The sequence below is a fragment of the Bombus affinis genome, chromosome 16 (genome assembly GCF_024516045.1).
Source record: "Bombus affinis isolate iyBomAffi1 chromosome 16, iyBomAffi1.2, whole genome shotgun sequence".
NCBI lineage: Eukaryota > Metazoa > Arthropoda > Insecta > Hymenoptera > Apidae > Bombus > Bombus affinis.
This window is the reverse complement of record NC_066359.1, coordinates 1754248-1776027: the sequence shown is the minus strand read 5'-3', so window position 1 is coordinate 1776027 and position 21780 is coordinate 1754248. Positions and strand designations below refer to the sequence as shown.

Genomic DNA, 21780 nt, shown 5'->3' with positions numbered 1-21780 from the left:
TTTAACACATAATCCTCACAAGAAGCCACTGCAAAAATGACTTTTTGATCAATCGCGGAAAAATAGTTCCTACGAAGTCGTTGAAAGGCTAGTATGTTATGTAAAATGGCTAGAAAAATCTTTATTAAAGAAAAATTCAACTCGGACTTCAGCGTTTTCGAATGAAAGTTTTGTATGTATAAAAGTATATTATATCGGTATTTTTAATGCCCAATATGCCATATATCTATTATACCCTAAGTTGCGACGAAATTGCGCCAAAGTTGCCGCACTATCCCTTTTTAAATGACCTATTGGTATGCGTACGAAGAAAGTACAGACAACAAAGAAATTTATTCGTGGAGGGAGAATCTCAAGCATGCGCGGAGCGCAGGGATCTCGAGTTTCAGCGTGCTTTACTTTTGAGGGATATTGTCGCGCTACGAATACCTTAATATTGCAGTTAACTTTATCAGATATCAGACTTTTAATGTACATATAAAATATAAATCATATGCAACTGAATTTCGATAACTGGAAGCTCTGCACTAACTGAATCGCATACTAACTGATGTCGTACATCTAACAGCGGTGAGATATTGTTGTCGTCTGAATAATCAACCAACGCGGTAGTAATACATAAACGAAGCACGTTCTACGGCCGCGTGCAATGCGACAACGTCGCATTCACGATCGTGGTCGTATTTGTCGGTTGCGCTATTGCGCTGTATGAGATTCAGACGATTCAGACCAGTTTGTTCTTTGTCGCATCGCACGCACGACGTCTAGTATGCATACTTTCGCACAGTTATTGATTTCTGAAGTGCAAAAAAGGCCTGTTTTATGGAATAGGTGGGATGAAAACTACAAAAACCGAGTGTTAGTGGACAAGGAATGGGAAAATGTGGCAGTAGTATTAAAAAAAGACAGTAAGTTGTCTAAATGTACTTATCTGATAGTTTGAAAATGTAAAAAATATGTTTCCTTCTTTATGTACATAATATCGTTAAAAAAGTATGTAAGTAGACGATTTTTCTCTCATCCCGAACGCTGCTACCAATGGTTCTTCCGTAATTTGATAATTCACTTAATCCCAAATAATTTCTCTTTATATCATTGTAATTCGAAGTATCGTTTAATACTGTGTAATATTAATCGCACTGTCAACATTGGTTCCTATAGCTTCAAAGGCTCATACAGACGGGTCGTGCAAGACGGAGGACATCGCGCTCTCCCCTACTTCTTCCGGAAGTGCGACGGGAAAAAGACGAGTAGTTACTTCTGATTCTGGCCACTCGCCACTCATTCGACTCGTCTGTAGAAGCCTCTAGAAGCTGTGCCCAAATGGCAAGATACATTTCAATAGCAATGGCTGAAACAGCACTTTGTCATATTCCAAACGAAGAGGTAATTTGTCTGAAATGGGCAAAAGGGTATTTTATTTCAGAAGTGGAAGCCAAGTCGAAATGGCGAAATTTGAGGGACCAGTTCCAAAGAGAACTGAAAAAAGTGAAGAAGCTCCGTTCTGGAGAGTCTGCTAGTATATCTGTGAGCGATTATAAAGGGAAGTGGGTATTTTTCGAAATGCTCTTTTTTTTAAAAGACACTATGGTGCTAACAAAATTGACGAGCAATTTCGACAATGTACCCAGCGCGGATACATTGAACTCCGAAACGGACACGAACTCTGAAGATTTGGGACAAGAAGTTGCGGATACAACGGAAGCATCTGAAAGGATAACGCCACCGCGTCATCTCGAGACTTTCGATACTCATAGCTCTAGATTTGAGGAATCCCTCGAAATTCCACGTCTCCATAATACGCCAATCTACCACCATTCGAAAGGAAGAAAAAGGACATTATCTGACTTTGGAAGAGATATGTTAGAGGTGGAAAAGAAAAAACTTCCGGCATTCGTCGAACACGGCCTATGCGAGAGACACGAGCAAGATGACGAAGACATGCATTTTGCAAAGTCGCTGGTACCGTCCCTCAGACGATTAGATCCTATTCGAAAATTAATAATTAGGAATAAAATTCAAAGTTTGTTAATTAAGGAGTTAATTCATGAAAATTCGAGTTTATCAAGTGATTCGCAGGCTGGGACATCTACCGGCGATCCTTTGGCACTGTAATATGTATAATAGTATTACAATGTGTATAATTAGTTATGAAATAACATAAAGAAATATTTTATAATTCTATTAAATTTTATACGATTTTAAATATGTATTCAGTTTTGTCCTGTATATTACCCAATAACTTATTTATAAGCACAGTTAAAACCACACAAACTTTGTTGATTATTCTGTATCAACAAGATCACGAACATATAACTGAATAAGATGAAAAATAAGGGATAAACAAAGGATTTCAACTCTTTTTACCGTTTTTGGAATGCGACACCCCAATCTACGGCTTTGTTATGCGATCCTCTCGAACACGATTATATATACTAATCGCGCTCTCGAGTATTCGGGATCTGATTAATGTTTAGAGCATGATATAAAACGGTTGCTAGGCCCGAACGACGTTTATACGTACTTTGGCGGAGGCCATACGAGCGTTGAAACGAGGTCCGCTGTATGACATCCGTTGTAGAAATATTGAAGCCCTCTCACTAGGAACATGCGTCTTTTCGATATACGATAATATGTACATATTTCTACAACGGGCATCACGCAACAGATGTCGTTCCAATGGTCGTATGGTCTCGGTTTTACCGATACCGATTCCCATTTATATTAAGGCGAAAATAAGAAAGAAGCAAGACGAGCTTACGAAAAAATTTAGAAACGCACATCGGCATGGTTCTTCTATACTGAAGCAGAAGATCAAGAAACGAACCTGTCTGAAATTAGGAATAGAATTGACAACGAAGTCGAAGATGAATGGCAATAGAAACGAAATGCAGTACAAGCGAGACAACTGGACAAGAAGGTTTATCAAGGTCGCATACTTCTTTAGAAAAAATAAAGTAAGAAATTGGTTACTACTGCTTCTGACAGGACACGGAATATTCGATTCGTTCGGGAAAAGAGTTGGGACGTCAGGTAAAGTGAGACGAACCGGAATTGTGGACAAAGGCTGGATAAACTAGAACATTTTATTTTGTGCTATTCTAAATGAAGTCTGGCCAATTTTTCTTGAACAAGTATGTAAATTTAGTCATTCTTGAGATCGTTTCAAGACGACTATAATAATTATAATGAAAGATCGAGAGTGGTAAGAAAAGGAAATTCAAATTAGTTAAAGGAGAAGATGAAGAACCGTAAGCACGCGCTTCTAAAATAAGTAACAACAGTGTGATACAAACCTGAAATAATAGAGGAAGGACAAATATTAATGTTCGATGCAAATAAACGGACTTGTTTAGTTCAAAGTGGAATCCATTCCCCAAGGTAGCACATTTTATACCGTGCTGCAAAGGTGGCCAAGGGTTTTAGTGGGTTTTGTCGCACATCATCTCAGACAGCTGAACCATACAACCACATAACCCGATAGTACGCTGCCGAATATGTATCAAATGTATTTTCCTCCCTCGCGCGCGTGAATAAAATTTCAAACGCCGTGCGTGCGATGCGATAAGAAACAAACCAGTTCGAATTCCATCGGACCGACATTGGTGAGTCGTACGACAAGGTCTATATACCACCGGTCGTCGAATACTACATATTTGCGACTGGTTAACTTTCAAAGTATCTTTGTCTATAACACTTATATAGTAATTGATCAGGTCCAAGTATATTAAGTTTGGTGTAGTGACAAGAAATTGAATCAGAAAATTCAATTTAATATCCAACAATTAAAAAATAAACATCTTTTCCACACCTTCCATCATAAATTATTATTATTATTCATATACAATATTTATGTATAGTAAAGAAAAAGCATATATAATAACAAATAAAATTATACGAACATCAATTTAGAAAAAAAGAAATCATACAATGATATTTTTTTTCGCATCACGCTAGTTTTATTCCTTTCTCACATACACACATACAACTTTTTCTCTCTTTCGTCCTCTTTTCTTCAATGAGTTACTTCAGTTTTTATTTCTCATTGCGCATTAAATTATATCATTAGAAGGACATCGAATCGAGTCAAAAAATATTTTTCTCCCTAGATTGTTCCTATGGATTTACTGATCTTCCATTGGTCTCATTAAATAGGAAGAGGAAAAACAAGGAATGTTCATCTCTCGTGATTTTACATTTTGTAACATACTTTGTGTGTGAGAACTCGGACTGCAGTACTAACAAATCATAATGCTTGCAACGTTCAAAATCTCTCCATAAGATAACGTTAAAGATTTTATATATTCGTTGAAAACAGGGAATAATGTCTGTAGATATTGGAGCGAAAGACAAATAAAAATAATTAATAGTTTACTAATCATTCTCCTTTATGACGTCTAATTAAGGCGTATACTTTATTTTACGAATAATACAGTTAAATTGACCGAATATTGTTCCCCTTCTATTTGGCTAAAATATGGAAACTTCATTTTCTCAAAGAAGCTATTTTGTGACATTCCTTGTTTCTTCCCCCTTATTCCTCAATTATAACTTAACGAGAGAAGTTGAAGGTTCTAGAATTCGTTTAAACAGATATCAAAGCATGCAGAATTCTCTTTTTGTTTCTCTGCATTTCGTACTTCGTTGTTGACGTCGAACTTCTTCTAAAGTTTTGATTTCATTCCGCTTGCATTCACTTGTTTCAATCGTAAGCATCATCTTACTTTTGTTTCAAATTTCAAAGCTGAAGTTCGTCTGTTTACTTAATTAGTCGGTCGTCGAATCTATCTTTACACTTCTCTGTGTATTTAGCTCTGGACGATCTAAAAAACTATTTCTTTTCGATTCTGTTTAAAAAAATTTCGCTGAAATGTTACACGCGATTACCGCCAATCAACGGCGATATAGAGCAATTACAAGTGTTTTCCTGCGACGTAGTAAATGTAATGCTTAATTTTAATATTACCTGTATAAATATTTGAGGCTTTCGTTATTTTGCTTCTCTCTATAATTCCCCTATGAAAAATCTATGGAAAAGTCAACTCTAGAGTTAACCCGATCGCAGCGCCATCAGTGAATAAAAGCAACACTCAAATAACTAATATCTTAATTAATAATCAATCGATTATGATTACAGCATCGACACAAAAGAACAGTGATCATCTGCTTGATCGATATCTAGAAAAATTTCTTCAACGCAAGTATTTGCAATAATTTTGTTCAACGATATTTTGTAATACTCAACAATCGCGTAACAAATTCTTTAAATATATAATATTAACCTAAACTTTGTTAATTTCTTTTCTATACATGAAAATAACATTGCGTAGTTAATAAAATATATTTCATGCATGTAAAATTTACATGGGATCTAATCATACGTATGTTTTATATATGTTTACAACATATATTTTTATGCTTGATTAAAATTCTTAATCATTGCAAATATTTTTTATAAATTAGTTTGCGTATTTGTCTTTATTCACCTTGCGTCACGTGTAATCATGTTTACAATATAACTTACGCATCTAAATACCTAACGCGAATAATGAAATTCTTTTTATTCACCAAATGAAACACGCACCTTTCGACGAGTACCATTGTCGTCGTTTTAATATTATCCTGTTAAATAAATAAGCAAATTCGAATCGAACGTAAGAACGCTTTGGCAACATTTACTATTAAATCAAATATTATTCGTTGGCCTGGGTTTTCCCTTCCGACATTCTCAACCGAATAAGTAAACAATTAGAAAAGGAACATATACAAACTGGGATAATTATTACCGCTTCGTACAAGCTAAACGCTTATTTTTAAATTAAAGTCTCTGCATTAAATTAGTGTATACTTCAGTCGAAGTAAGGGTTTCGAATTTTTCATTGGCAATATTTGTGCGATTTTTGAGGAATTAAAAAGAATGTAATAAATCACAAAAAGAAGAAAACGTTGCATCCAATCAAGTATCATACAAAATGTGGAAAAGGAAAGCGTTTAAAAAATGTCAAATATGAAAGTGCGCGTCGATCAGCGGCGTGAATAATCGTTTTGAAAATTGAATTCGTTAATTTAATTTCCATTCCAGCTAAAAAATGCTCTCGTCTTGACTATGCGACTAGAATCGGACAACAATTCATCTTTCAAAGAACAGCCATTCCTGCAGAAAGTATCCATTCAATTCTTGCTTACAGATTATTGACTCGTCTATGACATAAACAATTGTATACATAAAATCAAAAATCATCCCTTTTATAAGAATTAACGAAAAAGTTCAGTGGTGGCTAGGTATATTGCTTACTCTTACACTCTTAATATTTTTCGTAACAATACCATGTACCACATACTTGATACATAATAAAAATTCTTGACATCTTTGAGTGGATTGACTTTACAATTAATCCTAGTTATTGGCTCATGTTGTCCGTACCACGACGGTTAATGATACAAAATTATGTGAAAGAGAATCCATTACTATTGCTTTTCTTCTTTTGATTAAATTTATAATTTGAAGATTTATCACACCCAATGACTTGAATAAAAATTCTAGTTGTGTTCGTTATGACATGCCAAAAGTGTTTTTATTAGCAATGATTTAAATAAATCAATATATATATAAATAACAATTTGTACAAAAGTTTCATATAAAATAAATTATGCGATATAAATATTTCTAAATGAAAAAAGTAAACACTCTCTATAAGACTGATTGCACTTTGAAAGTAAAAAGACGTCGGCAAGCTGCCCGTTTTATTATTCCTAGCAGCACAAAATAGTCACGATAGAAAATAGTAATTATAAATCCTCTTCTTTCTTTTATTATTTTCTTTCATTTCTTAAATGGTCATCAATTGGGATTGCGATTTCGGTCTTCGATTATTACCTATCGTCTTGTTTTACTATTTTCTACGAAGAATATCTTAGCTCGTTTTGGAGGTAGGCCTAATGAAATTTCTTTTCTGGTTTTCTTTCTCTATACTTTCTGACTTCTTCAAAAGTAATTCGTTTTTTTTTTTTTTTATCGTTATTCCGGTAGAACAGGACTTGGGAACAATTCTTTATGTTTGCTTTCTTTTCTTTTCGAGCAACGTGGAAAAAGATGTCGGATGTTCTTACGAAAGATCGAAATATATATCGATCACGATATATATTTTTTAATATTATCCATACTTTACGTATGCAGATCATTATATATTCTTTATAATATCTCAACATATTTATACATTTCCATAACAATAAATATGTCAAACATATTAAATGTAATAAGAATATATCAATTGTTTGCTGACGAATTTCGTTAAAATCTAATATTCTTTCTTCATTATTAAATAGTTCAATATTAAATGATACATTCCTACTATGTTTTTAAATATTATGTCTCCATCCTCGTTCTACCAAATTTTGTGCTAACTTCATAAAGAAGCGTAAAGAAAAAAGTTTACCAAGAAATTTATTTTGAAATCGTTCCTAGACAAATGAAAGTTTCAAGACGTCTGTAAGGAGAAGCTCCTTCTTCTTTCATTAATTCTATAATAACGTGTTTAACGCGTCTCACGCGTTAAGCAAGTTATCATGAAATTTATTACTAAATTCAATGTGCAACATTTAATATTATTGTAAAATTCAATGTGCTATATCTTCAAGTAATTTCCACTCTATCTCTCTCACCACTTTCACCCTACTGCAACCAGTTTTTACGACTTTGAATTAACAAAGACTCCTAAAAAAAATTTTCAAGGGCCATTTCTTGAAATGCATTTCCACAACGCCTTTGAAAGAAATCTTATTGAAAAGCGTTTTCAAGGAATGTTCCTGGAAAGGGTCTATAGAAAAAGTATTCAAAAATTGTAGTGTGCTTTAATTAACCTTGAGCTTGTCATACTCCACTGTTCCATTAGTGTAAACCTTCTTCCCTACTTTGTTATTAGATTTAGATAGATAACTCTTCTGGAAAAATTTAGCGAAGAGTACGAAATAGCTGAAGTACATGAGCAGACTAAGTTTGACGTTGACACGCGTAATGTGGCAATCGATTTGGCCACTTTCCAGGTACTGGTGAGCCGAAATATTTATAAGGCAACCAATAACCATTTGTGCTAATTGTAGCGTAGTGATCAGCATGGCGATCCCCTTTGGTGGTCTATATCGCATTGCTTTCAAAGCGTAATATGTGTACATTATGGAGTGAACAAAGTAATTCATTACGACAAACCACCTGGCTGATGCTGTGTATTCCGAGTATGAGAACCACGAGTAGAGAAGAACAGTTATATGATGATACCAATGTAAAAAGATTAGTGGCTGTTTCCGTAGCACAATGAAGATTGTGTCACCAAGTTCTGGAAGCTTCGACAAGACAAACATCCACGTCCAGAAACCAGACACACAGTCTTGTTCAATGAAGCTGGAAAGAAAATATGCAAGCATTAGATCAAACTGTCCGGCTTTAAAATTTTTCAAATATTCGTATGTCGGGGGTATCGAGATCGCAGTACATACAAGCATTGAATTCTACGCTTGAGTAAGACTTTTAAAATATCAACAGCTTTAAATATCAAATATAAGAAATGGTTCCATGATAATATCTAACTTATAGATACTATTATGAATATTTATATATTCAAACTATTATGAATATTTTACAGAAAAAGATACAGAAGTGAAATCACCTAGGTATGCAAACACTATGGTAAAACCCATAATGCCTTAACACATGAATCAACTCTGGTGCTGTTCTAGTAAATCCAATAATAGAGAACGTTGCAAGCAGTGTGTTCCATAGTGCAAGTATGCCTCTCAGTTCAAACTTTGGTCTATTCGACATGTAATGCTGTCCTCCAAAAATTAGGATCATGTAAATGCCACAATAGTAAAAACAGTTTGTCCAATTCTTTGTCATCCATATCTTAGTATCCATATGAATGAATGTCTCTTCGAAGTTGAAGACATATGAATAATTAGGTACAGTGACCTCCATATAATCCACTTTATTCATCTTGAAGTATCTTTTTTCTATCCGCTGGCCGCAGAAGAGTTAAAGAAATTACACTTCCTCTTGCCTCCGTCGCCTATTGACTGGAACAGAGAAGAAAACAATCTTTAAGATATTTTTTTAATCTAGAAAATTAAAATAAAAATTAAAAATTTTGCAAACGATAAATTATAAATACGCTACAGTAAGGTATGCTACAACGAACCACGTCAGAACGAACAAGTTTCATGACTCAAATCAAAATATTGTAATAAACTGTACAAAGATGCTACAACGAATACGAAGAAATATCGGCTACTCCCCCGATTTTTTCATTCCGCCTTCGCTACGATGATTGAGAACTGCCACCAACTGACGATTCTGAGTCTTTTGAATCTCTCTTTTCCTTCGTTTAGTAATATTTATTTTCAAACAAAAGAGCAATTGCGTGAGAGAGTATTTGTTACCGAATAAAGGAGTTGACAAAGAGTATTTGCCAGCAAACAAAAGGGCTGATAAAGATAAACGCCTAAACATATAAATGAATAAAAGCATAAATCCACAATGTGGCATGAGCATGAGAAGGAACTATGAATTGTTATGTATAATTTTCTATATAGTGAATAGTACAGCATATCTGTGCGTAACAATAGTTATTACTATTATTACATGCCATATCAACAAGAATTATCCCGCTTCTTCATTAATTAGACGACACATCGATATCGGCACATGTTTGTTAGTTAAATATACATGTAGAGTGTTCCAGAATAGGTGATACAACCAGGCAGGAGCTTATTCTACGTAAGTCGAAACCCTTATGCAATCGCTTGTTGAGAACACGTGCTAGGTTCACGATGATGTTGCAAGACAAAGCGTTTTTTTTTTTTCTCTTTTTCCTGTTTTCTTAAAGAAGTTATTCGCAGTACTTAAGGATCGTATATACATTTTCCAGTGCATTTTGGTTTGGTTGAGATAAGGCTAAGATGAAATAAATATTTGGTCGAAGACCGTGAGAGCTGCGAAGACATTCTCAAGGTCATCTTTCCATTCTTAGTAAGTAAGTCGATCGCAAGAGAATATTTTGCGAAGTTTCAATCAAATACCCATGGATCAGTTTTCACAACAGAATAAATTTTGGTTGTACAGCACGTACTTCGAGTCTGATAAGATATATTACTCTATTAATGATATAGCTGAATAATTATTTGATAAGCGTCTAGATAAGATTAGGGTACAAAGTTTATAAAAGTTTTCAAAAGCAATACAAAAATACTATTGATGATTAATTGAAGAATTATCGCGTTTCACGGAGGTATTGATGTCTAAATTTGAATCGTTGAATATAGACATTTTATGGCGAAGTAACATTATACATAGGTAATAAAATGTGTGAAATATGTGAGAAGTAAAAACCGGAATTAATGGAATATGCTAAGGGGACTGTCCAATTTATAGCGAACATAGAAATAGAAAATATATGCAAATAAAAACAGCAGGCAAATTATGAAAACGAAAGGGAAAGTATGTAAACAAATTTCGCTAGTTTGTACAGAGTGGAGTGAAGATTAAAGCAATTTGCATAGAAATAGCATACCATCGTTTAGGAAAATGTGATACTAATTACTACGTAGTAATAAGGACAAGAATAACACTAGCTCGAAAGCATAGTAAAAACCAACATTATATCAAAGAAATATCATTACTTTCCTATTTATAGTCATAACCCATTTATTATACGAGCTCGTAGTAATAATTACTCGCTACATTTGTCGCTAATTTATCACCTATGAGAGAAGCGCTAAGTTGATAACGTAAACACTTTGCATATTTATTTATGCATACTGCCATAAATTAAATAATCCTCAGCTTATTAATGATTGATCAAGTATAGTGTCAATTACGAAATTGGTGGAATATTTGTTTTATAATTTATTTGTATGTAGATTTCTGTGACCGATTGTATGTAATTCTTATTACATAGAATCTATACAATTACATTGCAAATATTAAATTTGCAGTAATAACCATGCACAATATATTTTATTATATATGTATTACTATTCATCAATTTCAGTGGTTTAGAATTGGTTTCAATGTTAAAGTTTAATATTTGTTATATCAATCAATTATCTAACTCTCTAATTCTAATCTAAATAGTCCAATTTATAAATCCTCTTATTATATAATATTTCGCATTTTAGAAAATTATATCAATTTAATAAATTTATGTGATAAATTTATCACAGTAAAATTAAAATATCCTGGACTATTTCCTTTTTCATGTTATCTATACATCATACAAATAAAAAAATATAAAATGTAAAATTTGCACCCCCTGTGAGTGACAAATGAAAATTTGTCAAGTACGTGTTTTATCACGCAATAGTATACTATTGGTAAACTGGTAAAACGCAAAAAGAGAAGTATGTTGTATGAGTTATAACTCTTGAAAGTCCAAGTAGCGAGTGAATATGCATACATATATATTAATGTACATTATCAAATATTACTTTATTTACATATTCGAGTATTCCTTTTCAACGTCAAATAATCACTCGAATGAATTATAATTTCTGGCTAAAAGAAATAAATCAGCTCCTTATGTATAAGTATCGTGGAAACTAAAAGTTATAATAATAATAAATTACATTACATTTGATACATCTCTTTTTAGAAGTCAAACTAATTGACTATTTGTTTGATTATGATCTATAGTAAATAATTCACTTCTAAAATTTGAATATGTCTCTTCTCCCTGTTCCTCGAAAAATTCGATAAGACAAATCCTTCACAATTCGAAGATTGTAGCTCTTCCCTTGAGATTAAAGTTCGATATACTTACGTATGATATATTCGATTTATATATACGCACATATGATATAATTCTTATAATGAATTATGTCATGCTTATATATATTTGGAAAAATCACAATCGGTACTTAAAATTGGTTTGCATTTATTATCTTTTAATTTCACGATTGTAAAAGCTTTTAATTAAAGAACAGTTCGATTATTAGGTTAAAGATCAATATTATACGTGGTACTCGTTTAATATGTAAAATAATCCATAATGACGTGTATTAAGCATACCGCTGTACAATGACCTCTATTGAATTGCAATGTTCGTGAGATTATTATATTTATTTAGAGTAGTGTTATTAAATTTGTTATTTGTCGTTTTTTGTAATGTATTAACATTTCCTTAATATTTTAAAAGCATTTGTACCATTCTGGACGGGTAGTGGCGTTACACAGTGTCTATATAGATTTCTGTTTCTATCGTTCAATATATTTTAGTATAATTATTATCAGCGTTATAAAGCTTCTTATAATTATCTCAAAATTTTGTAGAACGCAAACGAAATAAGATAATTTTTTGTTAAAAATCTGTCGTAAAATTAAATGTTATTATTATGAAGAAATTTTCTATGTATTTTTAAGCTACAATAAATGGTATTTATAATGATTTAGAAGTATTGAAATACTTATGATCGGCAGTGCATATCAAAGCGCGGGCACACTAGTCTTCGAAAGTTCAACTAAAAGTCGCCAGATGTCTCGTAGGAGGCACCAGTCTTAGCATTTAAGAAATCTTTCCTATTTTCTTTATTATTATCATATGGCTTGAATGACTATTCCTCTATATTTACCAGCGCGAAAATATTGCATTAGAGTATTGGTATTATCTGCACTAATGCGATTTTCAAACAATACGTAGTTAACTTAGAACCCAGAATTCTTGCTTCTTTTGCTTTCTACAATAAAAGAGTAGTGGCGGGAATAATCGTTGTAAACTCACTTCTCAAGAAATTTAAAGGAAATTAGCTTTCAACTCGATTAGAAATTAGAATATCTGCTTCTTTTGCTTTCTTCAATAATAAATAACGATAAAGAGATGCATCACTAAGCTCTTTAAACAAGAGCCCGGGGTTAAAAGATCATTTTTAACTATTTCTAATAATGTGCTCATAGGATGCATCATCATAAATTATGTACACATCATGTATTAAAAAAATGTATTGAAATACATATTTCTTTGTAAAAATAATACGTGTAAGGATATATTGCAGATATAGTACCTATTTTTTGTCGACGATTTGGCTGAGATTATCAATGAATTCTGATAATACAGCTGTATTATTTCTTTAATTATTGAAAATGCGGAAAAATGTTTTATATATAATGGTAATATTGACAAATATATCTTGCATTTTGTTATAAATTCACTGTTTCTTTTTTAATATGTTATAGTTTATACAATTCTAAAAATGCTTAATTTTTACCTATTAAAAGTAAGTTTTGACTTTTAAATTAAAAGAATGTTATACATTTTATACATCAACACGACTAAATATTATACATGTATTAAAAGAATATTTTTTGTAGTACGCTGTAAGTTATTTGTGTAGCGTGTTATAATACTCTTAGGAATGACAAATAAAACGTTCAGGAATCGAGTGGAATTATTTACGAAACGTGGGGCTTAGAATGGCTGGCGTCCGGTGTATCATATTCGATATAGATATTATGTTATTAAAGTGGTAACTTGTTAATATTCGCTTTTTCTTATGAGTAGCTTTTTTTGAGCTTAGTTAAAGTAACTAACAAGCAAATAAAATAACTAAAGTTTCGTAATTAATCTTTGCACAAAATTATATAAAAATAAATCATATGTAATCTTTCATTTATTTACGTATACGTATATGTTACGTATATATATGTATAATTATATGTAGATATAATAGATACAATGTAGGTTCTGAACAGCAAATTGACAGTACGTGGGAGATTTTAAACAAATTTATGAGTCTAATATCTAGTAGGTTTTCCCCTCGGTGAATATACTCTAGTTTTATCATACCAAGGGGGAAATCATTAATTTACACCGATAGGTAATATCAAATAATATTTTTTAGAACTCATTTTCGAAGTGGAAGAACTTGATACTCTACGAAAATAAAATGGAAAATCTGATTTAAAAAAAAAAAAAAAAGAAAAAAAACACTTCATTGGAAAATAAGAATATGTATTGTATATATCTTTCAGAGTATAGGTAGTAATTTGTATATGCAGAAAATCATTAGAATGATTTCCTAAATTTAAAGTCATCTAAAAGTGACAGGATATTAAATCTTTAACTTTGATTTGATGTTAATCGCAATTCTGTAAGATGTAAATTTTATTTTTCGAAGGAAGATCCTATACATGTGCTAAAACTGTCAAGATAATCTTATCTTAGTATTCGAAACCAGCTACCTTTTACATTTTTTATATTCAAATGTGAAATGTTCCGACCGAAAACTGATTAATAACACAAGTGTCACTATAGCGCCGATAAAAGATGTAAATTTTATTTTTCGAAGGAAGATCCTATACATGTGCTAAAACTGTCAAGATAATCTTATCTTAGTATTCGAAACCAGCTACCTTTTACATTTTTTATATTCAAATGTGAAATGTTCCGACCGAAAACTGATTAATAACACAAGTGTCACTATAGCGCCGATAAAAGATGTAAATTTTATTTTTCGAAGGAAGATCCTATACATGTGCTAAAACTGTCAAGATAATCTTATCTTAGTATTCGAAACCAGCTACCTTTTACATTTTTTATATTCAAATGTGAAATGTTCCGGCCGAAAACTGATTAATAACTCAAGTCTCACTATAGCGCCGATAAAATTTCAAGCGATAAATAATTCTATCACTGTCGCTGGCTCTTTAATTACAAACTGTACATAAATATATATATATATATTGAAGACCGTTGATATAATAATCGTCGATATAAAAGTTGAAAAATTGTAATACAAATTCACAAATGAGACAAATGTATTGTTAAAGACTATGTGCTTAAAGGCTCATTTACAATTATTATCTTAATTTATTCCGTGGTATACCTCATTTAATATTTCACACCACGACCCACTTTTCCTAATCACTCTCTGCTTCCTTTCTCTTTTTCACTGCGCTAACAGTCTTCAAACATCCAGACACACTTTTCTCGCATTTCCCATTCAAAATTTTATCCACCTCTAGAGAAAATATTCATTTTGAACGATGACCTACATCGTGACACGTAGTTCATTTTCATTTTCTTACGCAGCTCGCTTATCAATACAATTATTGTTATTTCTATAATTATTACGTTTCTACAAACAACTGCTTATATAAATAAATGTCCGTTCACAGAATTCTTGCTTTTTTCGTGCGTCATTCGAAATGTATTGCCTTGTAATATGAACCTCGATATCAAAACATCGGGAGTTATTTTCAAGACTATGATTTTACTGAAGAACGTTTTAAATGAAAGTTGAACGGTTTCGGAGGAGGACATAATTTAAAATATTATGAGTACTTTTTTCGGAGAATGCGTAGAGGCCATACAAAGGTTAAGTTCGTTTCAAGTGGTGCTATGTCTTTTTCAACACAATTATGTTTACATACTATATTTATCGATTCTTCGGAACATTCTACGTGAAAAAGAAATTAAGGTCAAATATTTCAAAAATTAACAACGCGTAAGATTTCGTAGTATGTTTTGACGTAGAACGTATTGAAGAATCTATATGTGCAAAAAAAATGCAATAACAACTTAAAAACTTGACATTTACATGTGCCCTCTGTGCATCCTCCTACGGAAAAATTAATCGCGTCAAATTACGTTCCCCTCGAAACCATCCAACTTTTATTTGAAATATTTCTCGACCAATCGAAGTGGTTTCAATTACGCGCCAATTACACCCGTTCCAATTAGGTTTATCCTAATATATAACACACAATCTATCAGCATGTGAAAAAAAGTGAAAGTAAAAAAGTTCCCAAAATTGCTTCCCAAAATGAGTTGCTTATCATATAGAGTAATTTATCGCAAAATGTGTTAAATCTGTTATTAATAAGATAGATAATATATATGTATCTACATTAATGTATATGTACACACTTAAGTGAAATTCGTCCCTTGGAAAATACTATCTTTACGATAATAGTAGTATTTTTACTATCAACTCGAGGCCATCGTAAATTCTATTAGAAGGCCTCATTTCCAAAAGAATTCGTTTTGAAAATTAGAAAGAATTTGATGATCGTATTCCATTATCAATTGTCCCTGAGTAAGACTTGTTTCACTATCTATCGTTAAGAATAACGTTTCCAAATTGACGCTAATGTGGAAATAGAAAATGTCTGCCGGAGACAATTGAAAGTACGACGGGAGTTCAAATGCGCTAAACCGGCCAATAAAATTCGTTTTCTCTCTCTCTCTTTCCTCGTTACAAGTTAACGCAATGAAATTGTACATTGCTGGAAAGTTAAAATACCGATATGCTATTTGCTTTACAGTTGCAAGTAATGACTCAACTATAATTTCTTTTCGATGACTATAAATTATTCTTGAGAGGTTTATCGCAATTACAAAGATAGATACGCATATTAATTAGAAACGCCACAATGCGATAGCGACCCAAGTCTCCTCGTAAGGCAAGTTCTATAACCTCACTTACAACACTCGGCTCGTAAAAAGTACCAATGACAACTTTTTTTTTGCCTCTCTATGTTATTAACTCAACGACTACAAATTTTCAATAATGTCATTGTGGGAACAAACGGGCAATATATATCAGTCACAAACGTGACTTCTTTCCTTGACCCGTGAATCATATCGCGAGTCTCACGCGATGCCGTAGGGCAAGAGGTTAAACGATCTGGCAAGTATCATCTGGCTATTATCAACAACAAGAATGTCAACAAGTTAGGATTCTCACGCGACTCGTTCCCCTTCCATTCTTCGATCGTATGTTCGATCGTTCATTCGACAGGGTCGAATTGTGAGGTCATAATTAAACTAGGCATAAATTCGATGAATCAGGCAAATTTCGAATGCGAATACACGTGGACAATAGCCATTCACTATCTGGCCATAGGTCAGAAACTTATCTGAGCAGTTATAGAAGGAGATATATTTACAGGAAATTGTCTCTTTTTCTTAACCCATTGTATGTAATAGCCAGCGTTGTTATAACTGGTAAAGGAACGAAAGGAGGATAGAGATATAAACCACGGTGTTGATATCCAACATGCATGTATAACGTAAATCACATCAGAGACCAGGACACACACACACATCGCGGGCAGGATGGTGTACCGGTCGGCATACTTCGAACCCGATGGACCGATGAGGAAAACACATGGCGACCTTGGCAACAATGTATATTGGCGGAGTACCTGAGGATTCATTTATGGCCTGACGGTCCTTCCACCAAATGTTCTAGAAGCGTAGCAACGGTCACGTACGCCTACAGGGTAGTGGGGATAATGAGAGAACAGATGTCACCGAAAGTAAAGAAAGGTTGTAAGAGCCTAACTCTCGAACGGTCACGGCTAGAGCTCAGAAGTGTCTTATAAGTGTATAAACGAAGGAAAAATAAAGTTTTCTTCTTTCTTTTAAATTTCCTTTTATTTTACGTGACACATGCATGAGTTACAGGACGCATATAAAAGTTGATATACGTTCATATGACGTTGAAGTGTACAAAAAGTGACATCAAAAATATTAAACGACGATGAATATCCAACGATTCTTAAAACTATATGATATTTCATTCTAATATGTTTTCTCCTCTAGGTTTAGATTTTTAGAATTTTTGCGACTGCAGTTACAAAAAAATTGTTTACCGTTTACATAGCTTGCAGTTATAAATAGTTCTGGATTCCGGTTAAATTAATTTAACCTATTTGTATCCAAGCGCGGATTATTATGCGCGCCTGCGACTTCTTCTTATTTCAGTCGCTAAGTATTCTTTAGATGTGAGAGATCACGTTTGATCCGTTTGTCAGTATCTCGCCTATATCAGTTTATTGTATTGACCATTTTAAAGAATTCCACGAGAAATAATATGATTTAATTTCTTATTTCCTTTCTTTTTTTTTTTTTTTTTTTTTTTTAAAGATAAATAATTTTTTCTTTTTTCCTCTGTTATAAAGAATGTAAGATGCGATGTTTGTGAAGTAACATTGTCTACTAATCGTTTAGAACAGTAAATTTTCGATAAACTCCATGAAGAATTCCGATGTCATTTACTTCACCTACGACCGACCGCGCGCGGTCATAGGGACCAGTCCTCTTAAGTAGGGTCATGATGCAAATGGGTTAATCTCAACTGTTAACTCGGCAATTAAGAACCGAGTTTATGAAAAAACATTGAAGATTAATTTATTTCAATATTTCGCTACCGCCGTTTAAGGAAAAATTTAAGAATAATTTATAGTCATCGGAAAGAAGTTATAGTTGAGCCGTTACTTATAACTGCAGTTTAAGCAAATGCCATATTGGTATTTCAACTTTCCATCAATATACGATTTTATTGCGTTAACTTAAAAAAAAATATTCTCAATGTGCTACATAATACGATATATATTTCTATATATATAATAAAACAAAATGTTCAATAGTTGTAAATGTTTGAATACAAGCGGTTTTCAGACCTTTTAGTCTACATACGTGTAACGCTGAGGGCTGTAGGAAGCAACTAGTGCGTCATATGCGTGCGACGCATGTAACGGGAAAGATAAGCTATGATTCAGACATATCACCATCCCGATGCAATAACGACATAACTGCGAATTTGTATTTGTAAAATACGTAACTACTCGCGCACTAAAATCTAATGTCTCATCTTCCGACTATACAAATTTCATAACTTTCAGGGTACGTCCCTGGCCACTAGGTGGCCGTTAACAATGCCGTTATCGAAATATTCGTTATTGGCTATCGCATTTCGTAGCAATATCAACGTACATAAAAGCGTTATGTTCGATGCAAGCGAGAAACTTTTTGACGCTGTTCGATAAAGTTTTTTTTTCAAAATATTAAGTCGTTTGTTGAGCAATGTTAACCAGAAACTCACTATATTCAATACTTAAATAAATATAAGAAATAAATAATAATATTTTGAACACGTTTTGAAAATTACAGACTAACTAGCATGGACCTATAGAGTGGAAAATATATCTCGTTAGTAATTTCAAATATACAATTCATATTTTCGACTTTTTCTCGACAATTATTCAATTTCGAACAAATAAGCCTCTTTAATTTTAACAAACTTCGATTTTATTCGAACACATACAGTTTTACTAATAATTACTTAAACGAATAATCCTTGTAATGAAAATTAAGGGAGATTCGTTTAACTTTGCGATGAAATAATTCTCATTACACTGTCAAGTACATTACATTAGCAAAAAAGAAAGGTATTTTCGCACGCATATAGCGGGGTACGTTTGTGAGACTCGAAACAATGCGTCAGCACAACTAACAATCCGATTTGCAAGAAGGAAGAATGAATAATGTCAGCACAACTGACATCTCTATTGTGAACAGGTAAAATAACATATTTGATTCACTTCGCTGTGTAGAATTAATTCATTTATAATTATAAATGGATAATTACATACTGACAAATGGGGTTATCATAATTGCATTGTAATTGCGATAATCACTAAACGATTATTTATTTCGTGCACGCAACAGAAGATTCAGTTACTATAGAATTTATTCTATTGCATAATGGATTCTTGTATCATAACTTTATTTTTAAATTTTATGTCAGTATCCCCGAAATAACTTTACCTTTTTGCAAATTAATTAGGTTTGCAAATTAATTCGCAAGTAAACAAGTTCCGAATACATAAATAGAATCCGATAATATTAGTGGAAGAAAGCAAGCTGTAAGAATTTAAAAACATTGCGAAATTTTCTGACCAAATATGAAGATAAAGCTGTATTAGACATAAATAAATAAGATTATTTCATTTTTGTAGAATAAGAATTGCTCGATACGTAACGTAAATAAGCGATATATAATTACTTAAAATCGTGGAATTACTGTTTCTTGATTGTTATATAAAAATTACAAAAATATAAAGTACTACTACCGAGTAATATCGTTATTAATCTATAAAACGAATCTGAATTCATTCCTTCAGAAGTAAAATCTAACGAAGAAGAAAACAGAATTTACATCGATAAAAAACATTTCATTATTACATAAGGAACAACGTTCTGTTCTATAATAAAGATAATCATCGTGATTTTTATTTCATCTTATGTAACTGTATTAAAATCGTTTCGTAATAATAATAATGAAATAAACAAGTCAAAGAATACAAAAAAGACATTAGACACAATAGATGCATAATTTTATGTTCTGTTTCTATCTCAAACGTGTCTAATGGAATTTAAAGATACTCATTGTGAAAGTAAGGACGAAAAATATTACGAATAATTGTTATCAGATAAAATAAGCATGAAAAATAATTAAAAATAAAGAACATGATATAGCTGTTGCGACGCGAAAATAAAAGTGCAAAACAAGATAATTTTTGCGGTAAAAATCTATCGTACGATTATATTATTGTTAGAAAGAAATTATATACGTATTTATGTGTTCGAATATTAACACGAGTAAAACTATATGCTAGTACAATGACAGTTATTAAAACCGTTTGATGACAGTGTTACCAGAAACAGGGACAAGTGTCCCTCGACGTTACCATTGCCACTCTACCCCTACGTCGCATGTCTCACTCTTGCGTCTCTCCGCGTCGCGTCTATACAACACAATGTTATTTGTACACCCGACTCCCCTCTCCCACCTTCACTTGCCTACAGTCTACATACAACTACAACGATAGTTGTAGACTGCGATGAGGAGAATAGAACGGCAGTGGGGGAACCTGAGGGACGAACTTGTCCTGTTTCTAGTAACGCAGTTCGGGAGAAGCAGGGCGATTCGGATAACTAAATCGTTTGGATAATAGGAGCCCACTAACTCTCTCTTCCACTATCGTTTCTTCGTTCGTATAGGTGATAGGAGCTAATGTTCGTATAACTGAATTTATACTCACCTATTCGAATACATAGGCGGTGGAGCAATAAGTTTAACACGTTGACTACCGCGCATATTTTCAATGAAATCTCCTTTAGACCACGAGTGCCGCTGTACCAAGCGTACTCTGCTAGGTACTCCCACCGATATTTTAGATAACTTAAAATCTATACCCTAATTCGTTACAATGTAGAGAAATGGAAAGAAAAATGGAGAAGTTATTTCTTAGTGAGTCAAATAGCAGTGAAAAATAAAACTTACACAAATTCAGATAGTAATAGGAATATAAATAGAATTATCGTCTGATTCTGATTCGGATATTGATACGTATAATCATAGTGATAATGAATGTAATGAAAATACTGTTAACGAGATTTTACAAGAATTAGTCATTGAGGAAGAAAGAAGAACTGATGATACCGAGGAAAGTACAATTCAATTTGGTGAATGAAATGAATTTAGTGGTTGGCAAAAGTCATTTCCTTTCCCCAAGACAGGCGGCCTCATTAGGCAATTACCTGGCGATATCAATCTATATGATGTGTTTGAGCTGTTCGTCGATGACGAAATAATAAACTTACTTGTATCAGAAAATTGCAACAAGAAAGGATGTAAAGATTAGAAGATTTAGAAAATTATTAGCTGGAAAATTATTAGGGTTGTCTGAAAATACAAAAAACCCTTGCATTCGACGGAGTCAGCATAATATCGCCGTTCGGAAAAATGATTCCGGAAGAAGCATTAGACGCGCATGCAAACTATGTTATGCAGATAAAAGACGTCGAACGGACCGATCAAAGACACGGGAGAATTTAAAGAAAACAACAACTTATTGTCCAAATCGTCCCGACCAACCTCAGCTTTGTATAGAATGCTTCAAAATTCTAAATAATTTTCTTAATAAACCATTTTCGTATTACTTTT

At 32.8% G+C, this 21780-nt stretch overlaps 2 protein-coding genes and 1 long non-coding RNA gene across 4 annotated transcripts; 2 read left to right on the top strand and 1 right to left on the bottom strand.

Annotated features, from left to right (window-relative positions):
• The first annotated feature begins 592 nt into the window (after positions 1 to 592).
• Positions 593 to 5011, top strand: LOC126925259 (uncharacterized). Of its 2 annotated transcripts, none has more exons than XM_050740628.1 (2): positions 593 to 908; positions 1427 to 5011. In XM_050740628.1, the coding sequence occupies exons 1-2, from the start codon at positions 770 to 772 to the stop codon at positions 2113 to 2115; spliced, it is 828 nt and encodes a 275-aa protein (XP_050596585.1). In that variant the 5' UTR covers positions 593 to 769; the 3' UTR covers positions 2116 to 5011. The 2 variants fall into 2 exon arrangements, with proteins under 2 accessions (XP_050596585.1, XP_050596586.1); XM_050740629.1 differs by having other exon boundaries at positions 760 to 908; positions 1162 to 5011.
• LOC126925257 (elongation of very long chain fatty acids protein 6) lies at positions 3802 to 8989 on the bottom strand. Its single transcript, XM_050740626.1, has 2 exons — positions 8664 to 8989; positions 3802 to 8398 (listed from the first exon to the last, which is right to left on the bottom strand). The coding sequence occupies exons 1-2, from the start codon at positions 8987 to 8989 to the stop codon at positions 7852 to 7854; spliced, it is 873 nt and encodes a 290-aa protein (XP_050596583.1). The 3' UTR covers positions 3802 to 7851.
• Positions 8398 to 11703, top strand: LOC126925282 (uncharacterized). The gene is made up of 3 exons (XR_007713857.1): positions 8398 to 8515; positions 8640 to 9769; positions 9921 to 11703. It is a non-coding gene; the product is annotated as an uncharacterized LOC126925282 (long non-coding RNA).
• The last annotated feature ends 10077 nt before the right edge of the window (positions 11704 to 21780 follow it).